The 26,112-nt window shown below is 35.6% G+C and overlaps 1 protein-coding gene across 2 annotated transcripts in view; it reads right to left on the bottom strand.

Moving 5' to 3' along the window:
• The window catches only part of SNTG1 (syntrophin gamma 1), a 795,508-nt gene that overhangs the window by 368,540 nt on the left and 400,856 nt on the right, over positions 1-26,112 (bottom strand). For both annotated transcript variants that reach the window (XM_028518478.2, XM_028518479.2), the window contains 2 exons: positions 20,724-20,777; positions 6,384-6,518 (listed from right to left, as the gene is read on the bottom strand). In XM_028518478.2, the coding sequence (XP_028374279.1) occupies positions 6,384-6,518; positions 20,724-20,750 (162 nt within the window). In that variant the 5' untranslated portion in view covers positions 20,751-20,777. The remainder of the gene's footprint in view (positions 1-6,383; positions 6,519-20,723; positions 20,778-26,112) is intronic.

The following is a 26,112-nucleotide window of genomic DNA, read 5'->3' as shown; positions in this document are numbered from 1 at the left end:
GGTATATTTCTAAATGATTCCTTCTCCCCTCCCCGACAGAACTCTAAAGTAGTTTTTCCTTAATTTTTACTATACGAAAGTGGTGAAGTACCAAAACATAAATTTAATAAAATGGTGAGCTCCCCACATGACTGGGTGGCCCTAGAGTTTTTAACTCTTAGCCCAGCCCATGCTGAGCCTCCAGAGATTTGTCAGTGACAGTGCAGGTTTCCCTACTATGGCACTGGCTCCTGAGGTCCTTTCTGTTTGCAAGCCTCTACTTTGGCAAGCTGTGACTCTACACACCTGTCAGCCCAGTCGTAGGGGCAGTGTCCATCTTGTGTCCTTGCCTCTCTTATGAATCTAAGAGGAATTGATGATTCTTTGTCTGTTCAGGTTTTTGCTTGTTATTAGGACACAGTGGCAACTTCTAAGCTCCTTATATGTGAAAGCAGAAATTGGAAGTCTCTATTATTTTTTTAATTAAAAAATAAATAAATAGAAATTTATTCTATAAATATATCCAATTCATTTATCAGTTTGTAATTTGGTTTTAGCTATGCATGTTTGTGTATAAGTCTTTTTTAATTTTAATTATTGTTCAAGTACAGTTATGTGTACAAGTCTTTTTGTGAACATTCGTTTTTATTACTCTTGAGAATAGCCAAAGGAATAGGAGTTTTGAATTTAAAGTAGCTTTCTGTTTAACTTTATGACACAATGTCAAATAGTTTTCTAAAGTGGTTGCTCATTTGAAACTCTAGTTTATAAAATTTGTGAGTGAACCATATCTTTGCCAATCATCTATTTAAGCCATTGTAATGGATGTAAATATGTAAATTGCATGACTTTAATCTGATCTGTAATTCCTCAAGGACTGATGAATGAGAACATCTTTTCATACTCTTCTTAACCATTTCATGAATTTCAAAGTTTTTGCTCAGTTGTTCTTTTTAACATTGGTTTGTTTGTACCTTTGTTTTGAGTTGTGACAGTTCCTTATATATTCTAGAAACAAGTCCTGTGTCAGATATAGAAAATAATTTTCTTCCACTCTGTGGTTTTTGGATTTTCTTAAAAGTTTTTTTTTAATAAAAAGGTTTTTTTTTAGTCAAAAGTGTTTACTGATTTCACATGAACATTTTCTTTTTTTAATTGATCAATAATACTTTGTCCTAAGAAATTCTTGTCTACCCCTTAATACAAAATTATTTTTCTATATATTTTTGAGAAATGTATTTGTTTTGTGTTTACATTTAGGTGTATGATTGATCTGAACATATTTACAATTCATCTGAGGTAGGGGTCAAGTATAATTCTACTTTCCCAAACATGTACCAAGTTGTAATTGAAAACAGCAATATTCCCTTTTGAACTTATTTGACACATTTATCTAAAAACAATTGACCAGTAATATTAGGAGATGGAGGAGTTGGAAGCACTGGGAATATTCTCCCTACTCAACAAAAATACACTGGCTGAATCTGTCTTAGCTAATTATTTTAAAATTCTGAACCTCCCTTATATAAATGGCAACTTTCAGGAGAAGGCTTGGAAAATGAATTGTGCTTAATCTAATTCAATTTCAGCTCTTATAACAGGAGCAACTACTCATCCTCCACCATCTGTCAATGACAGATAGTAGTGGGGATCCAACTATTGGGTTGCTGATTTCTGATTCTGATTCTAAGGTACAGGGACAGAAACAAGATGCCATTGTTGTAGTACCTCAAATGAGGATTAAAAAATGTATACATATCCAAATCAGAAAGGAAGAAATAAAGATGTTTTTGTTCACAGGGTGACATGATATTAATATGTAGAAAACCTAAAGACTAACATACAACCATTAAAACTAAAAAATGAATGCAGCAACTTAGCAGATACGAAGTGAACACATAAAAATCAGTTGCATTTCTATACACAAACAATTAACAATTTGAAAAAAATTAAGAATAAAATACTCAATTTATAATAGCACTAAAAAGAATAAGACACTTAGGAATTAACTAATCAAGAAAGTGAAAGAAATACATTAAAAACTATAAAACATTAGTAAAAGAGAGTAAAATACATAAATGAAAAAAACATCTACATTCATGGAATAAAAGTTTTAATATTGTTAAGATGCCAATACTATCCAAAGAAAGGTACAAGTTCAATGCTGTTTTATCAAGCTCTCAATGTGAATTTTACAGAAATAGAAAAATCCACCCTAAAATTTATGTCTCTGGGCTCCCTGTATATACTCCTTGGAGAAGTGTCTGTTCAAGTCTTCTGCCCATTTTTAATTTTTTTTGTCTTCCTGGAGTGGACTCGTGAGTTCTTTATATATTTTGGAGATCTCACCCTTCTCCGAGGTATCATTGGCAAATATGTTTTCCCATACAGTTGGTTCGCTCTTTATTTTAATGCCATTTTCTTTAGCCGTACAGAAGTGATCAGGGAGATACAAATTAAAACCACAAAGAGATACCACTTCACACTGGTGAGAATGGCCTTCATAAACAAATGAACAAACAAGTGTTGGAGAGGATGTGGAGAAAAGGGAACCCTAATGCACTGTTGGTGGGAATGCAGACTGGTGCAGCCACTATGGAAAACGGTATGGAATTTCCTCAGAAAACTAAAAATGGAACAGCCTTTTGACCCAGCTAGTCCACTGGGGTTATATGCTAAGAATCCTGAAACACCAATCCAAAAAACCTATGCACCCCAATGTTCATAGCAGCACAGTTTATAATAGAATAGTCAAGAGTTGGAAGCCACCTAAGTGCCCATCAGTAAATGAATGGATAAAAAAAAAAAACTATGGTACATTTACACGATGGAATTTATGCAGCAGGAAAAATGAAGGGGCTCCTACCCCATGTGATAGCATGGATGGAACTGGGGAGTGTTATGCTAAGTGAAATAAGCCAGGCAGTAAGGTACAAATACCACATGATCTCACCTATAAGTGGAACCTAATCAATGAAACAAATAAGCAAGCAAAATATAACCAGATATGTTGAAATTATAAACTGAGAGTAACCAGAGAGAAGGTGTGAGTTGGGGAGGAAAGGAGAATCTTTTCAGGAACAACTATAAAAGACACATGGACAAAAAACCAAGGAGGGTTGGGATCAGGGGAAAGAGGTGGGGATGGCCGGGCTGGGGATGGGGGGTGGTGCAGTGGTGGTGGGGAAAATAAATAAACACATAAATACATAAATACATAATACATAAATACATAAATAAAATTTATATGGAATCTCAAGGTGCTCCAATTAACCAAATAGAATTTTTACAAAGGGACAAATCCAGCTGCCACACACTTCCTATTTTCAAATTTAACACAAAGTTACAGTAATTAAAAGAGTGCAGTACTGATGTAAAGAGATACATACAGACCAATAAAAAAAGAGGGAGAGAGAGGCCTAAAATAAAGTCTCACATATGTGGTCAAATGATTTTTAACAAGAGAGCAAAAACGCAAATGGTGTCAGGAAAACTAAATGTACATCTGCAAAAGAATGAAGTTAGAACTTTAATGCCACATGCCAAACAAAACTAAATAAAACAAAAAAATCTAAAATGCTCAAATGGATTAAATAAATAAATGTAGGGGCTAAAACTAGAATCTCTTAGAAGAAAATATGGGATAAAATATTCATGACATTGATTTGGCAATGATTTCCTAAACACCAAAAGTAGAGTTAACAAATGAGAAATACACAAATTAAGCTTCATCAAAATTAAAAAGTTTTAGACATTAAAGGAAACAATCAACATAGTACAAAGGAGCCCTGGCTGGCGTAGCTCAGTGGATGGAGCGCGGGCTGGGAACCAAAGTGTCTCAGGTTCGATTCCCAGCCAGGGTACATTCCTGGGTTGCAGGCCATAACTCCCAGCAACTGCACATTGACGTTTCTCTCTCTCTCTCTCTCTCTCTCTCTCTCTCTCTCTCTCTCTCTCCCTCTCTTCCCTCTCTAAAAATAAATAAATAAAATATTAAAAAAAACAAAAACAAAAAAAAACACATAGTACAAAGGCAACCCAGAGTTTGGGAGAAAATATTTGTAAATCACATATCTGATAAGGGATTAAACAAAAAAGTGGCCTAGAATTACTGTTGGGAACTGCCCTGACTGGTATCAGAAGCTGAAACCCCTGCTAGGCTAAGGCTAAGGGAACGCCCTTGGAACCGTAAGCCAGCAAGGAGACAAAAGCTTATCTTCCTGGCAGGAATGCTGCTTCTGCTGTTTTATTCATAACTGAACCCCCAAAAGCTTGGTGGGTTAGCCAAAGACGGGTAAGATTCCCCACGGGGGGAACGACCTAAGCCAGGCACGATCACTTTGGGAGGCCCCCCAAAAGGACTTGGGGGCTGCAGCAAAGGGGGTGATGGACCCTCACTCCTCGGCTTTGACATAGCCTGAGTTCTCATCATCTGGGAGAAAATCTCCTTATTGCCTTAGTTCCCGTGCTAAGCCTGAAAACAATGACAGGGTGGTGCAGCTCTGTGCTGAAAAGAGTGGATTCCCCAGGTGATCAGTCCTAAGAAAGAACATGTAAATTATTGTGAAACCTTCTTTGTTTAGAATGCTCTCAGTTGTATGAGAGGGGTCCAAGGAGGAAGTTTGTTCCTTAAAGTCTTACAGCTCTTTGACCCCCACTCAGTAGACCAGCAGAGTTCCTTGTTTTCTATGGGTTCCTTACTTCCCACTGATAAGTACTGTACTTTACCTGAATTATTATGCAAAATGAGCCCAATAAAAGCAGGTATGGACTGTAAATCGGGGCGCTCCCCACTAGGGGGGGTGGCCATTTTGTCCCTACTTCCCCACAGAAACTGGTTTGTCTCTGTGCATGTGTTTTTTCTTGTGTGTTTTTCGGCGAGCCATCCGCAGCGTTCCGTGGTCACTGCTGGCCGGTGACCCACGCGCAACAAATTACCACTTTATCTATTAATTCTACTGCAGAGATCATACACACAAGGATCGGAAACAATGACTCAGGCGTTTGTATGCCCATGTTCATAGCAGAATTATTTATAAGGGCCAAAGGTGGAAACAACCCAAATGTCCATTGTTGGATGGATAAACAAGGTAAACAGTGTATAGTATGTACATGAAATGCAATATTATTCCATCTTACAAAGGACTAAAACTCTTATACATATTATAGTGAGCCTCCAATATATTGTACTAAGTGAAATAAGCCAAACACAAAAAAGCAAATATTGTGTGATTCCACTTATGTGAGTCAATATATAGAGACAAGAAATACAATAGTGATTACCAGGGGCTAAGGAGAGGGGAGCATGGGGAGTTATTATTAACAGGTACAGAGTTTCAGTATGGGATGATGAAAATTCTGGAGAGGCATAGTGAGTCTACCCAATATCACTGAAATGTATACTTAAAGATGACTGAAATAGTAAATTTATAGTTTACTATACTTAAGAAAAAGCAATTGATCAGTGGGAAGGGGAAGGGGAGGAATGAGGAAAAGGTACAGGGAATAAGTAGCATAAATGGTAGGTATGAAATAGACAGGGGAGCTTAAGAATAGTATGGAAAATGGAGAAGCCAAAGAACTTATATGTACAACCCATGGACATGAACTAAGTGATGGGGAATGCAGGCGGGAGGGGGCATGCAGGGCAGAGGGGAATAAAGGGGGAAAATGGAACAACTGTAATAGCATAATCAATATAATACATTTTAAAAAGAATTTTTGAATAAAGAAAAAGCAATTGACCATATAAGTGTGAGACTGTTTCTGGAGTCTTTATAATGTTCCATTGATTCATGTGCTTATATCTGGGGCAATATCACATTGTGTTCGTTATTGTAATATAGTCAAGTTCTGAAATCAGGAAGTTCTGAAATCTAATTTCATCTAAGAATACCTTCCACAGTGGTACTTCAGTGCTAGTTAGAAGACTCTGGTGGAAAGCATTAACACTGAGTTAAGTGACTGCTATATAAAGCCTTATGTTTCCCACATGGTAAGAATTGAGTTCCACCATTGCACCAACTTCAAAAGTTTCACATGATGCAAGAAAGTTCAGGGCAGGAAAAAATGCCCTGCCATGCACTATTAGAATAGCTATGCACTATTCTTAGTTAGTCCTTCGTGTGAAAACATAGAATGTACTGTCTCATGATCAGCTACAAATATGGGTGTCAGTCCAGTCACATAAAAACAGCTAGAGTCATGAGATGCCCAACTGAAGATGGGCACTAAATGTGTGGCTATGGACAAGAACCCTGCTCACTTAATAATGCAAACACAAATTACATGCAAAATGACTGACTAGGCTCTAAAAGTGAAAGAAAAATGTATTAATAATTTTCTGTGAATAAATAATTTAATGTATAAAACAAAAATCTTCAACAGAAGGGAAAGCTACTTACACCAGAATAGAAAGGCTCACCAGACACACATATCACATCCTGCTCCTGGATCATCAAAATATCTTTGGCTAGGTGCAGCCGAACTTTGAAAGGCTCCTGATTACCATCCTGCAGCAAACAAATTCCTGTCTTTGTCTTCAGGCAAAAAAGAAAAACAGAGGAGATATTACACTTAGTTTAAGATTATTATTGTATGGTTTAGTTACTATAAAGCATGATGAATAACATTTAAGATCTAGGGAAAATTCATTCTAATTAATCTGAAGCTTCATACCTAATATAAGTAGAGAGAAAAGGATAACCATTTCACATAAAGTAGTCTTCAGGTCCCAGATAATAGAGTTTATGTTAGCAAATACACATACAGGTTTGGAAAATAAGGAGTATAGTTTTTTATAACATATTAAAAAATAATGAAAATTTTGTTTAATACTTCCTTAATATAAAATGTAGTAGTTTTATTGAGTTACAATATAAATTCTACACAATTTAACCCTTCAGATTATAAAATTTAATGTTCCTTTTTCCATATTAGAAGTTGTATATAAAGGGTGAAGGGTTTACAGGAACAATTATAAAGGTCATATGGACAACAGCAAGGGGGTTTGGAAATGGGGAAGGGAGGTCGGGAGGGCCGGGGTGGTGGGGAGAGATGGGGGAGAGGCAGAAAACTGTACTTGAAAAACAATTAAAAATTGTAATAAAAAAGAAGTTGTATAGCTGTCATGATAATCAATTTTAAAATATTTTTGTTACTCTAAAAAAGAAATCTATTGCCACCATTTCCCCAGCACCTTCTTCAGGCTTACACAACCACTAATCTACTTTCTGTCTCTATTGTGGAATTTTAAATTTGAAAACATACCTACTTACATATTCTCTAACTTCCACTATTTAATTATTTTTAGTCACCAACACACACACACACTTTGTACAAATGGAGGAACAAGGATAAAGAGGTGATGTGAACTGCCTAAATTAATACAATTAATTAAAAACAGAGCCTGGTTTGAGACCCAAGATTCTTGATTCCCAATTCACTGTTTTGCCTCACACTTCTTTGGGAATTTAAAACAGTCGAGGGAGGAGGATTTCACAACTAGTACTCCATAGCTTTAAACCAGTAGCCTAGTAATCACTGAAGAACTCCATGAGTCTTGTCATTCCTGAAGCATCCAGTGTTGTAATATTAACTCAGATAAATAAGTAGATTATCCTTAGGAAGTGCACTTAATGTTCTCATTTGTCAGAGATAGAAAATGAAATTCTTTTGAGATAAAATATGTCCTCTGGCTGTTATTTTTCACTAAATGAAAAGGAACGATAACTACTTTGGCAATTATATTTTTATTTAATAATTATTGGAATACTGTTAATTTAAATAAGAGGACAAACTCATAGAAATATATATTCTTACAATTTATGAGTATAATATTTCATGCAAATAATACCAGGTTTTCTCTTGAAATATAAATTTAATGTGGATTACTAGAAGTTTGTTTCTTTAAAAGAATGTTCTATAATGTTAAGAATAAGCTTAGATATAGCAGCCTCCAAGATTATTCTTTCTGTAGATTGCTTTGTACCATGTGCTAATACATACTATTTTAACCCTCTATCACATATAATATTATATTACTCTGTTATTTTGTAAGGGTTATGGTATACTTTAAGAAGAAAAAATTCAGGGGTCCTGCAAAAATGTTCTTTTTTTTTGCCTCTACGAGACTGATGCACAACAGGAACTCATTAATTTGGGTTAATTAATCTATTATAAAGCATAACTCCAGTGGACATGTCTAGAGGACAAAAATATTTCAGTTACAACAAATTATATTTTTCTTAATACAGAACACACTTTCTGTTTTTTACATAGAAAAGTCTCTTATGCTTACAAAGTGATTTAGACCAGAAACCAACATCAGGACTCTCTGAGGTGGCATGAGAAAGAGACGTGTATAACATAATATGAGGGTCAGATGAACAGAATTGAGCACATTTGTTGATTTTTTGAACAAAGAGTAAAATCAGGCCCTTTTCCCCCTAGAAGTGTAATAGAGGAAATGGCATTCACAAATAATGCTCTGTCTCAACTTGAGGATGAAAAAGGTCCTTTTCCTGAAAGTCCATAAATACATTATTACTACATATCAAAGATCACCCAGGGTAAGTTTGAGGAACTAAAACAGTTATGAGGCTTATCTCATCACATTCTTAACATAGTCAAAACTCCATTTACTCAACATTCAAATATGTGTAAAATGTCTCCTAATTGTCATTTAGTTGTCTAGAAAACAATATTTAGACTTTGAACTTATGTTTTGGTACTAAGAAGATGAGAGAATGAGGCAGTTTCTATTTTCATTCAAATAAAATACATCTCTATATACATATTTATATATTGGTGTATAAATATCTTAATGCAGATCAATAAATAGCTGTTTAAAAAAACAGAGAGATAGTAAAGCTAACAACAAATTCAAGTTAAAATACATTATCCAGGGGTTAAAGATGTTATTTACATATATTCTATAGTAATAATTCAGTTAGTATAAAAGAAAATACATTTAAAATCCCTACACATATCAGTTTTGCAAATATTGTGTAATATTAACAGAATCCTACATAAATGAGATAATCCTCTCTAAACTTAGTGTATTCTTGCTTATAAAAATATTCATATATAAATAAATGCAATGTGGTATCAGATATGAAGCAACATGGAAAGAGGAATTAAATGTTCTTGAGGGATGAAGATGTTGAATGATACTTTGTAAGCAGAAAAATATGTGGTTTGTCTCAAAATGATAATTGGAGGAGGCAAATGCTATTTTATTCAAGAAGGAAAAACGTAAATATATGGAAGCATGACAATGCTTAGTGCATCTGATGCAAGAAGACAGAAGCACACAAATGCATCCCTGATGATGATCAGGTGTGGTTCACCAGTGGCCAGGAAAGAAGTGCCAGGAGAAGACGAGGTGGAACAAGGCCCTTGTGGGAAGTGGCAGGGGTTTGAAAGTAGTCATAAAGAAATTACAGCAGTGAAATAATATCTTTAGATGTATGTTTTTATACAGCCATTTTTTTTAGATTTTATTTATTTATTTTTAGAGAGGGAAGGGAGGGAGAAAGAGAGAGAGAGAGAAACATTAATGTGTGGTTGCTGGAGGCCGTGGCCTGCAACCCAGGCATGTGCCCTGACTGGAATCAAACCTGTGATGCTTTGGTTCACAGCCTGTGCTTAATCCACTGACCTATGCCAGCCAGGGCTATATAGGCATTTTTAAAAATTATTTTATTTTAATGGTTGTTCAAGTACAGTTTTCTGTCTTTTACTCCCATCCCAGCCCACCCCCAACCCTCCCCACCTCCCTCCAATTTCCACCCCTCCCTTAGTTTTTGTCCATGTGTCCTTTATATTTGTTCCTGTAAACCCTTCCCCTTTTTCCCTGAGATTCCTTCCCCTCTCCCTTCTGGTCACTGTCAGCCTGTTCTCAATTTCAGTGTATTTGGTTATATTTTGCTTGTTTGTTTTGTTGAGTAGGTTCCTGTTAAAGGTGAGGTCATATAGTATTGTGGAGAAAAGGGAACCTGACTACACTGTTGGTGGGATTGCAGACTGGTACAATCACTATGGAAAATAGTATGGAATTTTCTCAGAAAACTAAAAATGGACCTGCCTTTTGATCCAGCAATTCCACTGCTAGGATTATATCCTAAGGACCCTGAAACACCAACCCAAAAGAACCTATGCACCCCAATGTTCATAGCAGCACATTTTATAATAGCCAAATGTTGAAAGCAATCTAGGTGCCCATCAGTAAATGAATGGATCAAAAACTATGGTACATTTACACAATGGAATTCTATGCAGCAGAAAGAAAGAAGGAGCTCCTACCCTTTGTGACAGCATGGATGGAACTGGAAAGCATTATTCTAACCCAAATAAGCCAGGCGGAAGAAAGGCATTTCTGATAGCAGAGTAAAGAGGATAAGAATTTGTAAAGTTAAAACATAATTTTTGTTGACAGAAATGTAAACCTTGAACAGGAAATATTGGGGACTGTTAAGCAATTGCATTAAATTCAGAGATACTGTAGTAAATCAAGGAAAGTGGATAAAATCTATTTCAGGGCACTCTTCTGTTCAGAGCAGAATTGTTGTACTGATGCCATTGCTAATGAAACGTGGTCATATATTATTTGTTGTTTAATGTCTTCATATATAGAGCTTACTTTGTGTGCAGAAATATTAACTTGACTCTTGTAACAACCCAATGCAACTAGATTCAACAGGGAGAGAGGAACAGACATGAGTGGGAGTCAGGGTTTGAATTGAGGTTGCTGGTCTCCAGATTCTGCACTCTTAACCACTCTCTCCAATTTCCCTCAGGCAGAGACTATTTGAGTCTCTGCAATCCTCCTGCATACAGCCACATGGCTATTGATGTCTTCACCAAGTAGCATTTTGGTTACCAAGAACCTTCTATGGAAGAGAGTGAACCAAGCACTGAGAAGAACATCATCTTGAGCCAGCTGTTCTCCAGGCATCAAAACAATGACTACTGGAGGGAAAATAAAATGAGTAAATGACAACTATGGGCCTGACAGTTGATTTTCCCATCAAATGCTTGCTTCTAAGGGAGAATAGGACACTGGCTGAAGCTTGGTTTATGCACTCCAGGGCCCCTGGAGGGATAGAAATGAGAAACAGGGCAGTGACAGAGACCACTAGTGCAGTACAACCTAAAACAGCCACACAGTCTTTACATATCTGTGGACTCAAACTGTTTAAAAATAAAAAATAACTTCAGTAATTATGGCCTCCCACTTTACCCTAAACTTAAGATCTGGACTCATCTTCTGTTTCTTTACTAAAAGAACAATCATTTGTGTTCAAACTTTATTGACTGGGTATACATTGCACAGGAGTTAAGAAATGTATGTGCCATGTATAATGTACAGTTATATAAACCATAAAAATACAGAAAACTTGATGTTTTAAAGGGATGTCTCACATAAAATGATATAAATTTAAATGTTGTTTTCCTTTTCCTGCTGGGGGTTCCTACAGTATAGCTGGATTTCACAAAATCCACATTGGGGAATACAGTATTTGCTTTAGAGGAATATTAAAAGGCAATATGATCTCACCTATAAATGAAACCTAATCAACAAAATGAACAAGTGAGCAAAATAGAACCTGAGACATGGAAATAAAGAACAAACTGACAGAAATCAGAAGGGAGAGGGGAGAGGGATAATGTGGAAAGAAGGGGAAGGGTCAAGTCAAGGAACATGTATAAAGGACCCATGGACAAGGACAATGGTGGGGGTGGGATTGAATGTGGGAAAGGGGTGAGCAGGGCAGGGGGAGAGCAATGGAGACAAATGGGGACAATAGTTACTGAACAACAACAAAAAAATTTAAAAGGCAATACCTCTTAATTACTTAAAAAGCAATACTTTTAAAGACCTAGTCATTGACTTGTTTTCTTTATATAAGTAAAATGTGTTTATGAATTCATATGAATTTACTTTTTGTTATCAAAAAAACCCTTACATTTACCCTTATTAGGAATTTATGCTTAGCTGAAATCTAAACGTTGGAATTTTCAAAAGTTGACTCTCATTCATTTTCTACATAAAACTTAAGGCCTCTCTAGTTTCTCATGTTTGAAAAAATATAAACTATGTTTTCTGGAAACTTAAAATCTATATCCCTTTAGTCTTGAAATATAGAATTCACAATATGAGATATAAGAAACTACCAACTAAAAGAAAGTAGGCAGAGATCCTAATGCACTGCAAATATTCTTGTACGTATCCTCAGTATTCCTATACTTTGGTTGCCAAATACAATTTAATTTGTTCTGTAAACTTATAGCTTTAAGTGATATATGCTTTCTTATACTGCACCACATTGTAGCAGTAGTGCACTAAATGCCATTTCATGCAAAGTTCAAAATGAATTTTGTACTTTTCCTTCCCCTTCCTACCTCTCATCATGGCCTTCTCTGCTAAAATAGCCCTTTTCTTTTTTTTTAAGATTTTATTTACTTATTTTTAGAGAGGGAAGGGAGAGAGATAGAGAGAGAGAGGGAAAAACATCAATGTGCGGTTGCTGGGGGTTATGGCCTGCAACCCAGGCATGTACCCTGGCTGGGAATCAAACCTGGGACATTTTGGTTCCCAGCCCAAGCTCAATCCACTGAGCTATGCCAGCCAGGGCTTAAAATAGCCCTTTTCAAGAAGTTGTATAAGTCCTGCTTTTCCTTAAAGCCTTTGGAGACCACTTTATCTGAACATGAGTCCTGTCTATGGCCTTACCAACCTGAATACATCCAATCTCATCTGAAAATGAATCCTTACTGTTCTGAACTTAGGGTTTCATTAAATAAAATAATCATGCTAACAATCAGTATTGTATTTAGTCATCATGTATGGTAACCTCAATAATGTTTAGTTTAATATCACAATATTTAACTTCACCTTATATGTTATCTAATGAAAATCTGAATAAGTAAAATATTGGAGGAGTTCCAGAAAGATATTGACAGCAACACAATTGTAGTAGGGGATTCTAACACCGCACTGACAAAAATGGACAGATATTCCAAAGAAAATATCAACTAAGATGCTGTGGTTTTGAACAAAGCCCTAGATCAGATAGACTTAACTGATATACAGAGAGCCTTTCTTCCCAAAGGAGCAAAATACATATCTTTTCAAATGCACATGGAACATTTTCAAAGATAGACCACATGATAGGACACAAAACAAGCCTCAACAAATTCAAGAAAATTGAAATCACATCAAGCATTTTCTCTGACTACAAGAGACTAAAACTAGAAACCAGCTTCAAGGAAAAAGCCCAAAATACACAAAGTCATGTAGATTGAATAAGCATGCTACTAAACAACAAATGTGTCAAGTATGAGATTAGGGAAGAAATCAAAAAGTTTCTGGAAACAAACAAAAATGAACTCACAAAGCCCAACACTTATGGGACACAGTGAAGGCAGCCCTGAGAGGGAAGATCATAGCAATAAAGACCTACCAAAAAAGATACATTTTGTTTCAAATAAACACCATATCAAATAAAAAATTTGAAATAAACATTTCAAATATTTGAAAACATTCAAACAAAACATGAAAACATATTTCAAATAAATAACCTAATCCTGTTTACAAGATCACAAGGAACAACAACAAACACAGCACAGAGCAAGTAAAAGGAAAGAAATAAACAAGATCACAGCAGAATTAAACACCATAGAAACTAAAAGCACAATTCCAAGAATCAATGAATCCAGGAGCTAGTTCTTTGAAAAGATAAACAAAATTGACAAGCCTTTAAACAGTCTCATCAAGAAAAAAAGAGAGAGGGCCCAAATAAGTACAGTCGGAAATGAAAAGAGAGAGATTAAAACTGACACCACAGAAATAAAAAGGATTGTAAAAATTACTATGAAGAACTATGTACCAAGAAATTTGAAAATCTACGTGAAAAGGACAAATTTCTAGAAAAATATAATCTTCCAAAGCTCAGTGAAGAAGAAGCAGAAAGCCTAAGCAGACCAAAAACAGTAGAAGAAACTGAAGTAGTAATCAAAAAACTCCTGACACACAAAAAACCTGGACCAGATGGTTTCACAGGAGAATTCTACAAAGCATTTAAAGAAGAGCTAAACCCTATCCTTCACAGACTTCTCCAGAATATCCAAAATGATGGAAGACTCCCAAACTCTTTTTATGAAGCCAATATCATCCTAATCCCAAAACCAGATAAAAACACAACAAAGAAAGAAAACTCAGGCCAATATCACTGATGAACACAGACGCTAAAATTCTCAACAAAATATTGGCAAACCGAATCCAAGAATACATTAAAAAGATCATACACTGTGACCAAGTGGGATTCATCCCAGGGATGCAAGGATGGTACAGTATTAGCAAGCCAATAAACATGATACATCACACAACAGCAAAGATAAAATCACATATCACATCAATAGATGAGAAAAAAGCATTTGATAAGGGTCAGTACCCATTTATGATAAAAACTCAGCAAAGTGGGAATAGAGGGAGCATTCTTCATCATAATAAAGGCCATATATGAGAGACCTACAGCCAACATCATACTCAATGGGCAAAAACTAAAATCTTTTCCACTAAGATCAAGAACAAGACAAGGTTATCCACTTTCACCACTTATAGTCAACATAGTATTGGAAGTCCTAGCCACAGCAATCAGACAAGAAAAAGAAACAAAAGGCATTCAGATTGGAAGGCTGAAACAAAACTGTCATTGTTTGCAGATGACATGATAGTGTACATAGAAAATCCTATAGACCCTGCCAAAAAACTGCTCAACCTAATAAATGGATTTGGCAAAACAGTGGGATACAAAGTCAATATTCAGAAATCAAAGGCATTTTTGTATACTAACAATGAAACATCAGATGCAGAAATCAGGAAAAATATTCCATTTGCCATAGCAACAAGAAAAATAAAATACCTAAGAATAAATCTAACCAAGGAGGTAAAAGACCTGTACTCAGAAAACTAACAACACTCAAGAAATAAATCAAGAAAGACACAAACAAATGGAAATATACACCATGTTCACTGACTGGAAGAATTAATATAATCAAAATGTCCGTGCTACCTAAAGCGGTTTTATAGACTCAATGCAATACCTATAAAAGTACCAATGCCATATTTCACAGATATAGAACAAACATTTCAAAAATTTATACAGAACCATGAATGACCCCGAATAGCTGCTGCAATTTGAGAAAGAAGAGCAAAGTAGGAGGGATCACAATACCTGACACCAACTGTATTACAAAGCCACTGTAATCAAAACAGCCTGGTACTGTAATAAAAACAGACAGATAGACCAATGAAACAGAACAGAGAGCCCAGAAATAAACCAAAGTCTCTATGGTCAATTAATTTTTGACAAAGAGGGCAGAAGCATAAAATGGAGTAAAAATAGCCTCTTCAACAAATGGCATTGGGAGATCTGGACAGCTACATACACACACACACAAAAAAACCCTGAAACTCAAGCACCAACTTATACTACACACAAAAATAAATTCAAGGTGGATAAAAGATTTAAATATAAGTTGTGATACCATTAAAGTCTTAGAGGAGAACATAAGCAGGGAAATCTCACATATTCCATGCAGCAATACTTTCACTGATATGTCCCCTAGAGCAAGGGACATAAAGGAAACAATAAACAAATGAGATCTCTTCAAAATAAAAGGTTTCTGCATGGCTAAAAAAAATATTAAAAGAAAAAGTGAACCAAACATATGGGAAACATATTTGCCAGTGATACCTCAGACAAGGAATTAATCTTCAAAATATATAAAGAACTCACATGGCTCCACTCTAAGAAGACAAGCAACCCAATTAAAAGATGGTCAAAGGACTTGAACAAACATTTCCCAAGGAGACATACAGAGGGACCAGAGACATATGAGCAGATGTTCAATATCACACTACCTATCAGGCAGATGCAAATTAAAACCACAATGAGATACCACCTCACACTAGTCAGAATGGCCATCATAAACATTTCAACAAACAAGTGTTGAAGAGGATGTGGAGGAAAGGAAATTCTAGTGCACTGTTGGTGGGATTGCAGACTAGTTCAACCACCGTGGAAAATAGTATGGAATTTTCTCAGAAAACTAAAAAAGGAACTGACTTTTGACCCAGCAATTCCACTGCTAGGATTATATCCTAAGAACCCTGAAACACCAATCCAAAAGAACTTATGCACCCCAATGTGCATAGCAGCACAATTTACAATAGCCAAGTGCTAGGAGCAACCTAACGTCCCATCAATAATAGAATAAATTTAAAAAACTATACATTTAGACGAGTACCATATGATCTCACCTTTAACAGGAACTTAATCAACAAAACAAACAAACAAGCAAAAAATAACTGAAGACACTGAAATAGAGAACAGGCTGACAGTGACCAGAGGGGAGAGGGTAGGGAATTTCAGGGGAAAAGGGTGAAGGGTTTGCAGGAACAATCATAAAGGACACATGGACAATAACTGGGGAGGATGGGTGGAAACAGGAGGTGGGAAGGTTGGGGTGAGGAGAAAAGGCAGAAAGCTGTACTTGAACAAAAATTAAAAATTAAAAATAAATAAATATTAAAAAAGAAAATCTGAATAATTTATTACTGTTTTATTATTAAGAATTATTCATTTTATAGGACCTAGAACCATACATATAATACTCGTAATAGGATTTCTTTTAGTATGTATTGATTGAATCTTTGTCAAAAATTGTTTTTTGATGAGGAATTAAATTATGTGTGTACCTAAATTATTCAATTATTAAATATATTTGTAGAGAAATATGCATTTTCATAATCAACAGAGACAAAGATTGTATTTGAAATAGGGGGCAAACCTAGACTAAAATAATGTATTGGCTTATTGAACACATATTACTTTGATGAAACTTTCAAAGTAGATAAATCAGTAATTATGCTTGACTATGCATACACTTTTTATTCTAAATTTTGGATTTTTCAATTTGTTAGAATCATATTCTCTATTTCATTCTTGCATCCTGTCAGATTTCTAAAGTTTTTCTTTATGATTGATTTTAGAGAAAAAAAAGAAATGAGAGACAGAGAAAGAGAGAGAAACATAGATTTGTTGTTCCACTTATTGATTCATTCATTGCTTGATTTTTGTATGTGCCCTGACTGAAGATTGAACCTTCAACCTTGGTGTATCAGGATGATGCTCTAACCAACTGAGATACCTGGCCATGGCTTAGACTTGTATCTTAATTCTTGAAATAATTGCAACATTTTCTTTTTAAGGGCAGAATGTCTTTAAACAATAAATGAACTTCTTTTAAAAAAATCTGTATTAAAAATTTACTTATGGGCACCTAGGTTGCTTCCAGCATTTGGCTATTGTAAATTGTGCTGCTATGCACATTGGGGTGCATAGGTTCTTTTGATTGGTGTTTCAGGGTTCTTAGGATATAATCCTAGCAGTGGAATTGCTGGGTCAAAAGTCAGATCCATTTTTAGTTTTCTGAGAAAATTCCATACTATTTTCCATGGTGGTTGTACCAGTCTGCAATCCCACCAACAGTGCACTAGAATTCCCTTTCCTCCACATCCTCTCCAGCACTTGTTGCTTGTTGAATTGTTTATGATGGCCATTCTGACTGGTGTTAAGTGGTATCTCACAATTTAGGTGCCCATCAGTAAATGATTGGATCAAAAACTATGGTACATTTACACAATGGAATTCTATGCAGCAGAAAGAAAGAAGGAGGTCCTACCCTTTGCAACAGTATGGATGGAACTGGAAAGCATTATGCTAAGCAAAATAAGCCAGGCGGTGAAAGACAAATATCCTATGATCTCACCTTTAACAGAACCTAAACAACAAAACAAACAAGCAAAATATAACCGAAGACACTGAAACAGAGGACAGGCTGACAGTGACCAGACGGGAGAGGGTAGGGAATTTCAGGGGAAAAAGATGAAGGGTTTACAGGACGATAAAGGATACATCGACAATAATAAGGCGAGGGTGGAAATGGAAGGAGGTGGGGAGGCTGGGGGGTGGTGGGCTTGGATGGGAGTAAAGACAGAAAAACCGTACTTGAACAACAATTAAAATAACATAACATTTTAAAATCTGTATTAAAAATTAAGATGTTTTTAAATGGAACTATCTGGAATGTGTAGGAGAAGTCAGAGATGCAATATGACACCAGCCTGCAAGGGCATCTGGGAAATATTGGACTTTGTTTAACCTTCTGTGGCTGTTTAACTCTCTAGCCTCAGGCTTTGCTGACTACCCAGAAAGTCAGAATTCCCTCCCATAATATATATCATGTCCCCAGGAAGGAGGGTAATAAAACATATAGAGTGTGGATAATTGCTTGATATTATCTGTTAACTTAGAAATGCATTGTTCTTTCTGATGGTCTAAGTAACTGCCCCTTAATATAGTTTTACTGTTAACCCCTATAAAAAAAGATACATTGTCCTGTGAGGGGTATTGATTTATTCCCTGCCAGCAAGCAGCTGCTTTCCTCAAATATGAATTTTTTTCCTATCAAAGTTCTTATGAATTTGAATAAGGCTATGTGTCAGTTCTTTGAATGCATCTTGAATTTAGACTTTTGGGGCTTTCCTCAAACTGCATGCTTCTCTTCCTTTTCAAAGAAAAAGATTTTCTGGAATCAGCCCTATGGTATTCTAGTTAAATCTGCCTGATAAACATAGATATCTGAATTTTATCTTTAATGGCTTATTAGCAATCAAAACAAACATGTTTTATTTCATATACCTTTGGCTATAATATAATTTCCAGCAATGCAGTACTTTGGAATGAAGCCCAAATGTACAAATTGTAATTTTGCTTTTAATTAATTAATAAATGGCACTCAGCATTTCAATAAAACCTTTCAATTTCTTCATCTGCAAATGACAGTTAAACTAAATTATCTTTATGAAACTCTATCACTAAAAACATTCGGAGACTGTAAATTTCAGGCAAACTCTATGAGTCCATCTTCAGGAAGATTTAATCATCTTCCAAGGACCTAGAGTTCTGTATTTCTGCCATTCCAGCCAGCATGTAGAAGACACAGGGGTACTGCTGCTCAGCAGTTGTAAGACACTTCTACTCTATGGTGGGAGAATCTCTATCAATCTCTGAATTGATAGAGATTCTCAAAGGGCTCATTGCAAGAGAGAAAGAAATCAATACTACAGAAGCAAGGATAAGATGATCAAAATAGTATTGTCACTATAAAATGAATCACCTGAACCCTACATATAATTTGATATGTATTCTGATTCAATAACCCAGAACAATTATGTTTAATAAAAAAAAAAGGTGTGGGAAATGAGTCTTACACCAGCCTCTATAGAGACTGGCCATTATCCAGTTCCTACACCATGAATTTCATATGTGTTTCACTTGTGTTTTTCACACAAATATCCATGCAATTCCAATGAGTAATACGCCATTTAAGACATAAGATAACTCTTTGATGGAAATAGTAGACTTCCTACCTTCAATACTAAGACTATCATTATATGTATTTAAAACAGAAAATAGAATTGAATTTAAATTTTTGCTTCTAAATTTAAGCTTCTAAAACATGAATTCAATTCTATGAAAATTTACCAACTAATGCTAAGGTAAAAGGATGAATAAGTTATACGGTCTGACCTTAAAGTATTCAAAATATAAAAACAGCTTATTGAGGGGGAGAGTGTGCAGAAAAGGCAGAAAACTGTATTTGAACAACAATAAAATTGTTTAAAAAACTTGCTAATTTTCTGAAAGAACTTAGGTTTTACACTATGAAATGGGAAAAAAATTTAAAGGTTTTATTTATTTATTTTTTTAGAGAGGGAAGGGAGGGAGAAGAGAGAGAGAAATATCAATGTGCGGTTGCTGGGGGCCATGGCCTGCAACCCAGGTATGTGCCTTGACTGGGTATCAAAACTGTGATGCCTGGTTCGCAGCCTGTGCTCAATCCACTGAGCTATGCCACCGAGGGCGGAAAAATTTTTCAAAGAAGATATTTTTGCAAGACTTTTAACACATGACACTTCATTAAAAGAAAAAGTCTTCATAAATGTTAATAACTGAAGGTTTTGTTGGTTTGTTTTTAACTCTCAATAGGTAGAGTTACCTGACAAATGAAAAGATATGCTCTGAATGCCCTTTGTTTAGTTAAAAAAGATAGACCTTTTTCCTAAAAAAGTAGTTGCATTCCCTGGGGACCCAAGCCCAGGCCCAAGTCCATGCACTTTGACTGCACACATGGCTGGCCTTTAATACCCTTGGAAGAGACACGTCTCAGCAACTCATACTGCAGTGTGATGGCAATTCTACAGAGAATCTGAACTGCCATGTATTAATTCTTAAATTATAATAAGAAGACAGGTACACACGCATTTGGCTTAAATTGTCCTTCTCCATAAACTATGCACTGAATGATTTCAGGTAGTAGAGGTGTTGAAAGTAATCCTTTTCACATAAATTGTTATAAAGTAGAAGACATCTGAGGTCCCTTTGAGCACTAAATTTCAATGTTATATAAATATTTTAAAGGAAGAGCAACTATCTGAGGCTTATTCTGCAAGTACTCTTTCACTTTCTAGTCTTGCAGAAACAGATCCTACTCTGGAAATAAGATAAACCCATCACACATCCCTCTACCAAAAGGGATGCTCCACTTTCACAAAGGAGGAACAAGTGTTTCCCATTTATAAAATTTGAAAAGCACAAAACCATTTAACCTACCTCCTCACAGGCAGTCCTGAAATCCATGTGCTATGGCACTGCAAAGGATTTTGTCTGAAAAGAAAGAAATGGTAAGCCATTGAGCACAGTGAGTGTGAGAAAGAGAACACTAAGAAAGTGTAAGAAATTATGAAGCACATTCTGGGGTCACACTATGTTTACGATCACCTGTGTGGAACACGAACTTCCGGAGTAAAATGATGAGAAAAGGAAGAATTGAAAAAGTCTGAATTCTTGCTTTTGTGATGTATATATTAGAATGTGCATATCAGCGCCCTGTTCCACTCAGCATTCAGACATGATCTACACATGGTTAACTTCTTTCAAGTGTTAGCTCATTCCCAACACTCATTTTGAAACTTCAGTTAGCAATTGGGAATGAAATTTCAAAAGCAGTAATTAAAAGTTGACTTTCATGAAGTTATCTCTTGAAAATAGGTTGAGTAATCTTTCTGTTTTTAATTAAAAAGTTACATGCATGAATAATTCTATCTGGAACTTAAAATTTTTCCACAAACAATATGATGTAAGGAAGCAAACTATCAGAATTAATAATATGAAGATATATTAAAATAATATATAAAATACACTCATATAATACAGATTCGTTTTATGGATTTATGGACACCATAGTACCTAAATGGTGTACATGAACTTAAATAAAGAAAAATACATTTAAAGTTTGTTTTATTAATGCTGTTAGAGAGTTTTCATTGTGACAAACTTAACAAAACTAAGAAAAATCATTAAAATTTACATCCTGACAGTAAGAAAATGCAGAGCTTAACCCCAACCTTAACCCCTATGTTCATTGCAGTGTCATTTATACTTACCAGGATATGGAAGCAGCCCAAGCTGTTGTTTTATTCAGCTCAATAGATGAGTGGATAAAACAACTATGGGACATTTACACAATGGAATACTACTACATAAAAAAGAAGAAAAAATTACCTTTTGTGACAGCATGGATGGACCTAGATAATATGATGCTAAGTAAAATAAGCCAATCAGAGAAAGAGAAATACCATATGATTTCACTCATATGTGGAATCTAATAAACAACCCAAATGAACAAGCAAAATAGAGACAGACTCATAGAGAGAAGGATGACAGCTCTGGGCAGGGGAGGTTATTGGATGGAGGGATTGAGCAAAAAGGAAAACAGACTCATGGACATGGACAACAGTGTGGTATTTGTGGGGGTGGGGGGAAAGGGATATATGGTAATAGAAAAAATGCAAAAAAAAAGAGAAAAAAAATGGAATAAAAGCTATTCAAATGTTTTTATTTTAAAAAATTCCTGAGACTTTTTTTGCATAAACTTTTATGTTGAAACAGTTTTCTATCTATAGAGATTTGTAAAAATAGAACAGAGTTTTTTATATAATCCACATCTTTTTTTTCCTCTTTACTAGCAACTTACATTTGTGTGACACATTTGTAAAATTTAATGAACCATTATCGTATTGTGGGTAAAAAACATAAAGATATCTGTGTGCCACATGATCACCAAAGGGTGAGTGAGGGGAAAATTTAAAAAATCAAGTGAACTGAATGAACTTCTTTGTGGCTACCAATCAACCCCTTTTCCCATCTACTCCTATCATTGCCCAATGAACAAATGAGAAAGGGACATTTAGGACAGAAATGGAAGCTACTCAGGAGCTCAGCAATATGGACTTCCACACTCCAAGGCCAACCTGGCTGCGTCATTGCTCAGTAACTAATTCTTCCAGCATCAGAAGATCAACACTGAATCTGATCAAGGACAATTCCCTGAGACAATTAGCCAGCTATCTGGTCACAGGTTAATATCATTGAATTACCTCCATATTGGAAAGGAAACTGTTTTCTTCTCACTGGAGTAAACACTTTGGAGACAGATATGCCTTCTCTATAAGCAATGTTTTTACCAAAACTACTATATGCAGACTTATAGGATGCCTCATCCATTGTTATGGTATTCTGTAGAGCATTGCTGTGTAAGAAGCTCAACAGCAGATGAAGTGGGGAACAAGCCCATGCTCATGAAATTTACATATTTCCATATTTTCTACCATCCAGAATCAAACTAGCTTGATAAAACAGTGCAATGTCCTTTGGAACTTCAGTTGCAGTATCAGTTAGGTGCGATAGTATCTTGCAGGGTGAGATAAAGTTCTTCAGAAAGCTGTATATGCATTGATTCAGTTTCCAATACATCGTGCTCTTTCTCTCCTAGTTAAAATTCACAGGTTCAGGTATCAAGGGGTGAAATGGGAGTGGCACCATTCAGTATGCCTCAGTGATGCACAAGCAAGATTTGTACATCCTATAATTTGTGCACAAATTTGTGCTTCCTATAACATCACATTCCTGTGATGTTATGCTTTGCTGGCCTATAGGTGTTAATTTTCAGATAGGGTATGTAGCAAAAAAGTCTGCAACCAATAAAAGCTACAGAAACAGTCAACAAGGAAGTAAGACAACCCCCCCAGCTTTACGGCTTAAAACTTGTAGACATCAGCTGGATTCAGCACAGCAACTAATTTAATCTACTGTTAACACCTAGCCACATGCTACACTTATAATACATTAGCGTGCTAAACAACACACCCTGTGACACCATAATCAGAAATGGAAAGCCCATATAGGGACACAAAATGGCCAATGAAGCTCCTCTGAGAAATCTCCAGCTCTTTTCCTGGAATATCGCATATATTCCTCCTCCTTGTTGAACCCCCTATATGCCATTAAATGAACCTGAATAAAGAAAACACATTTCACTAAAGGGGGATGCTCTACAGCCCACTCTGTGTCATTACTTCACTAATAAACCCACTTTCACTTTAAACTCTGCTGGCAGGAGTTTTAATTCTTTCCTTTGTGAAACCAAGACCCACAGTGGGTGTCGGACCCTTCTGTCCCCAGACCCTAGAAGGCCTGCATCATCTCCAAAGGGGGACAAGTTTCCAGAAAGAGACTCAATGATTCCATTGAACTGGAAGTTAAGACTGCCACCTAGACACTTGGACTTCTCATGGCTCAGAATCAACACATGAAAAAGTAGCTACTTCTTTGGTGGGATGCTTGATCCTAACTACCAAAGGAGATTGGACTGCTACTCCACAGTGGAGGTAATGAAGCACATGTATGTAATGGGGAAGATATTTTAGGGCCTTTCTTAGTATTACTATGTCCTGTAAATAAATTCAATAGAAAACTACAGCAACTCAGTTAAAGCAGAGCTGCTAATAAATGGTCCAGACTCTTCAGGAATGAAGGTTTGGATTATCTCATGAGATAAAAAACCATGACCAGCTGAGGTGCTTGCTGATGGCAAAAAATGAGCAATGGACAGCAGAAGAAGATAGCTATAAACACCAGCTAGGACTGTGTGTAATTGTATGATATTTCTTCCTTATTTTGTTAGGAATATTTTTCTGTATATTATATATGTACATATGTATGTAATTATATAAATATCTTTGTTTTCTTCCCTCTCTTATTGCCTTAACATCCAATCATCTAACAGAATATATCTTCCCCAGTTTGTGCCTCTTTTCACGTTTATTAATCTCAACCTTTATATTACAGCATATAAGTTATATCAAGGAGATTAAATATCACTTAAGGGCTTTGTTTTTTTTAAAAGAAAACAGTGTACTTTTTAAAAATATTTATTTATTTATTTTTAGAGAGGGAAGGGAGGGAGATAGAGAGAGAGAGAAACATCAATGCGCAGTTGCTGGGGGTTATGGCCTGCAACCCAGGCATGTACCCTGGCTGGGAATCGAACCTGGGACACTTTGGTTCCCAGCCCGAGCTCAATCCACTGAGCTACTCCAGCCAGGGCAAGAAAACAGTGTATTTTATATTGCATAAATCGCAATTGTATTATCTTGGTTAAAAGTAAGACTTTATGTTTTTTATTTGGAGGTTAAATAGGATAAGAGGATGTATTTTGTGCTGAGCTGACAAGGAGAGGTGTATCATGGTTAATTTTTATGTGTCAAGCAGGCTAGACCAGTTATTCAGCCTGGTATCCCAACAATCGAACGCTAATGTAAGAGCTGCTGTGGAGTCATTTTCTAATACAGCTAATGTCTACAATCAGTTGACTTTAAATAAATGAGGTTATTTTAGATAATGTAGGTAGACCTCATACAATCAGTTCAAAGGCCTTAAAACAAACACTGGCATTTCTCTGACAAATTCTGCTTTAAGACTTCAGCCCCAGTTTCTTTCCAATAATTTTCAACCTTCTAACCTATCCTATGAATTTCAGACTTGCCATCCCACAATGGTGTGAGCTAAATGTCTTAATGTATGTATGTAGATATCTAAGTATCCAGCTGTTTCTATTTTTCTGGAGAATCCTGACTTCCTATTGATAAATCTTATATGCTACTTCAATTTTTCCATTTTATTATGCATAATTATTGTTATAATATTATTGTTATAATAACTTACAGAGCATGTGTTCAGGCATATCAAAAATCCATTAAGCGCAATTAATGAGAGCAATTTCAATAATACTCATTTCAGAATATTTTAAATGTCATGTCTAAGTTGTACTATAAAAAATGCAAGAGCACTTCATTAGTACAGTTGGTTTAATAACACGATGTTTAACTCATAATGTCATTAAAAATTTCAAACTTAAACATCTTTTCACAAAAGAAAATGTCTCTCCTTTTTCCCTTATAGGAAAATATTCATCAAATCCATTTTTCCTATTCAGATCTGCATTTTTTAGGGTTTTGTTCATATGGCTGTTTTAAAATAATTAATCTGTATTAACATATAGTGCAACAAAAATATACAACTTTCAAATGTTTTCATCTATATCCAGGGAAATAAAAATAATTTATTTCATTCATATATATTGCAGTTTCACTAGGAAAAAATAAAGCTTGTATAAAAATAAGTTTCTTAAAATACAATTAGAAAACGTCATCACTTAAAATATGGAAATGAGAATCACAGTGCATTAGTAGCTTGGGTAAAAATGGTAAAATTAATTTTACTGTTTACAAAAATCACAATACATAAATGTGACCTACCTAATTCTTGATCCATTTAGAATCTTCATGATCAGCGTAGTGATTAGTTACACAGATAGAAAAGCCCTAGCCTAAGGAAATCTGTTTCTACTATTATAAGAGTAACCCAACAAACAATGGTGACAGCCTGGTCCCTGCCCAAGAGAAGTAAAAGTAGAGCTGAATATTCCTGAGGGCCTGCAGGGTTCACCATGCATGTAGCATGGTTCATCACACTTGGCCTGTATCCAAAGGTTTCACCTCTTATGATTAAATCTAACACTCAGAAACTAACAGAAACTATTATCATCTATTATGCTGAGAATAGCACCAATTTCTGTTGATTAAACCTCATCTTTGTAACT

Source organism: Phyllostomus discolor, chromosome 7 (genome assembly GCF_004126475.2).
Source record: "Phyllostomus discolor isolate MPI-MPIP mPhyDis1 chromosome 7, mPhyDis1.pri.v3, whole genome shotgun sequence".
NCBI lineage: Eukaryota > Metazoa > Chordata > Mammalia > Chiroptera > Phyllostomidae > Phyllostomus > Phyllostomus discolor.
Note: the sequence above shows the minus strand (reverse complement) of the source record. Positions and strands in the feature narration are given on the sequence as shown.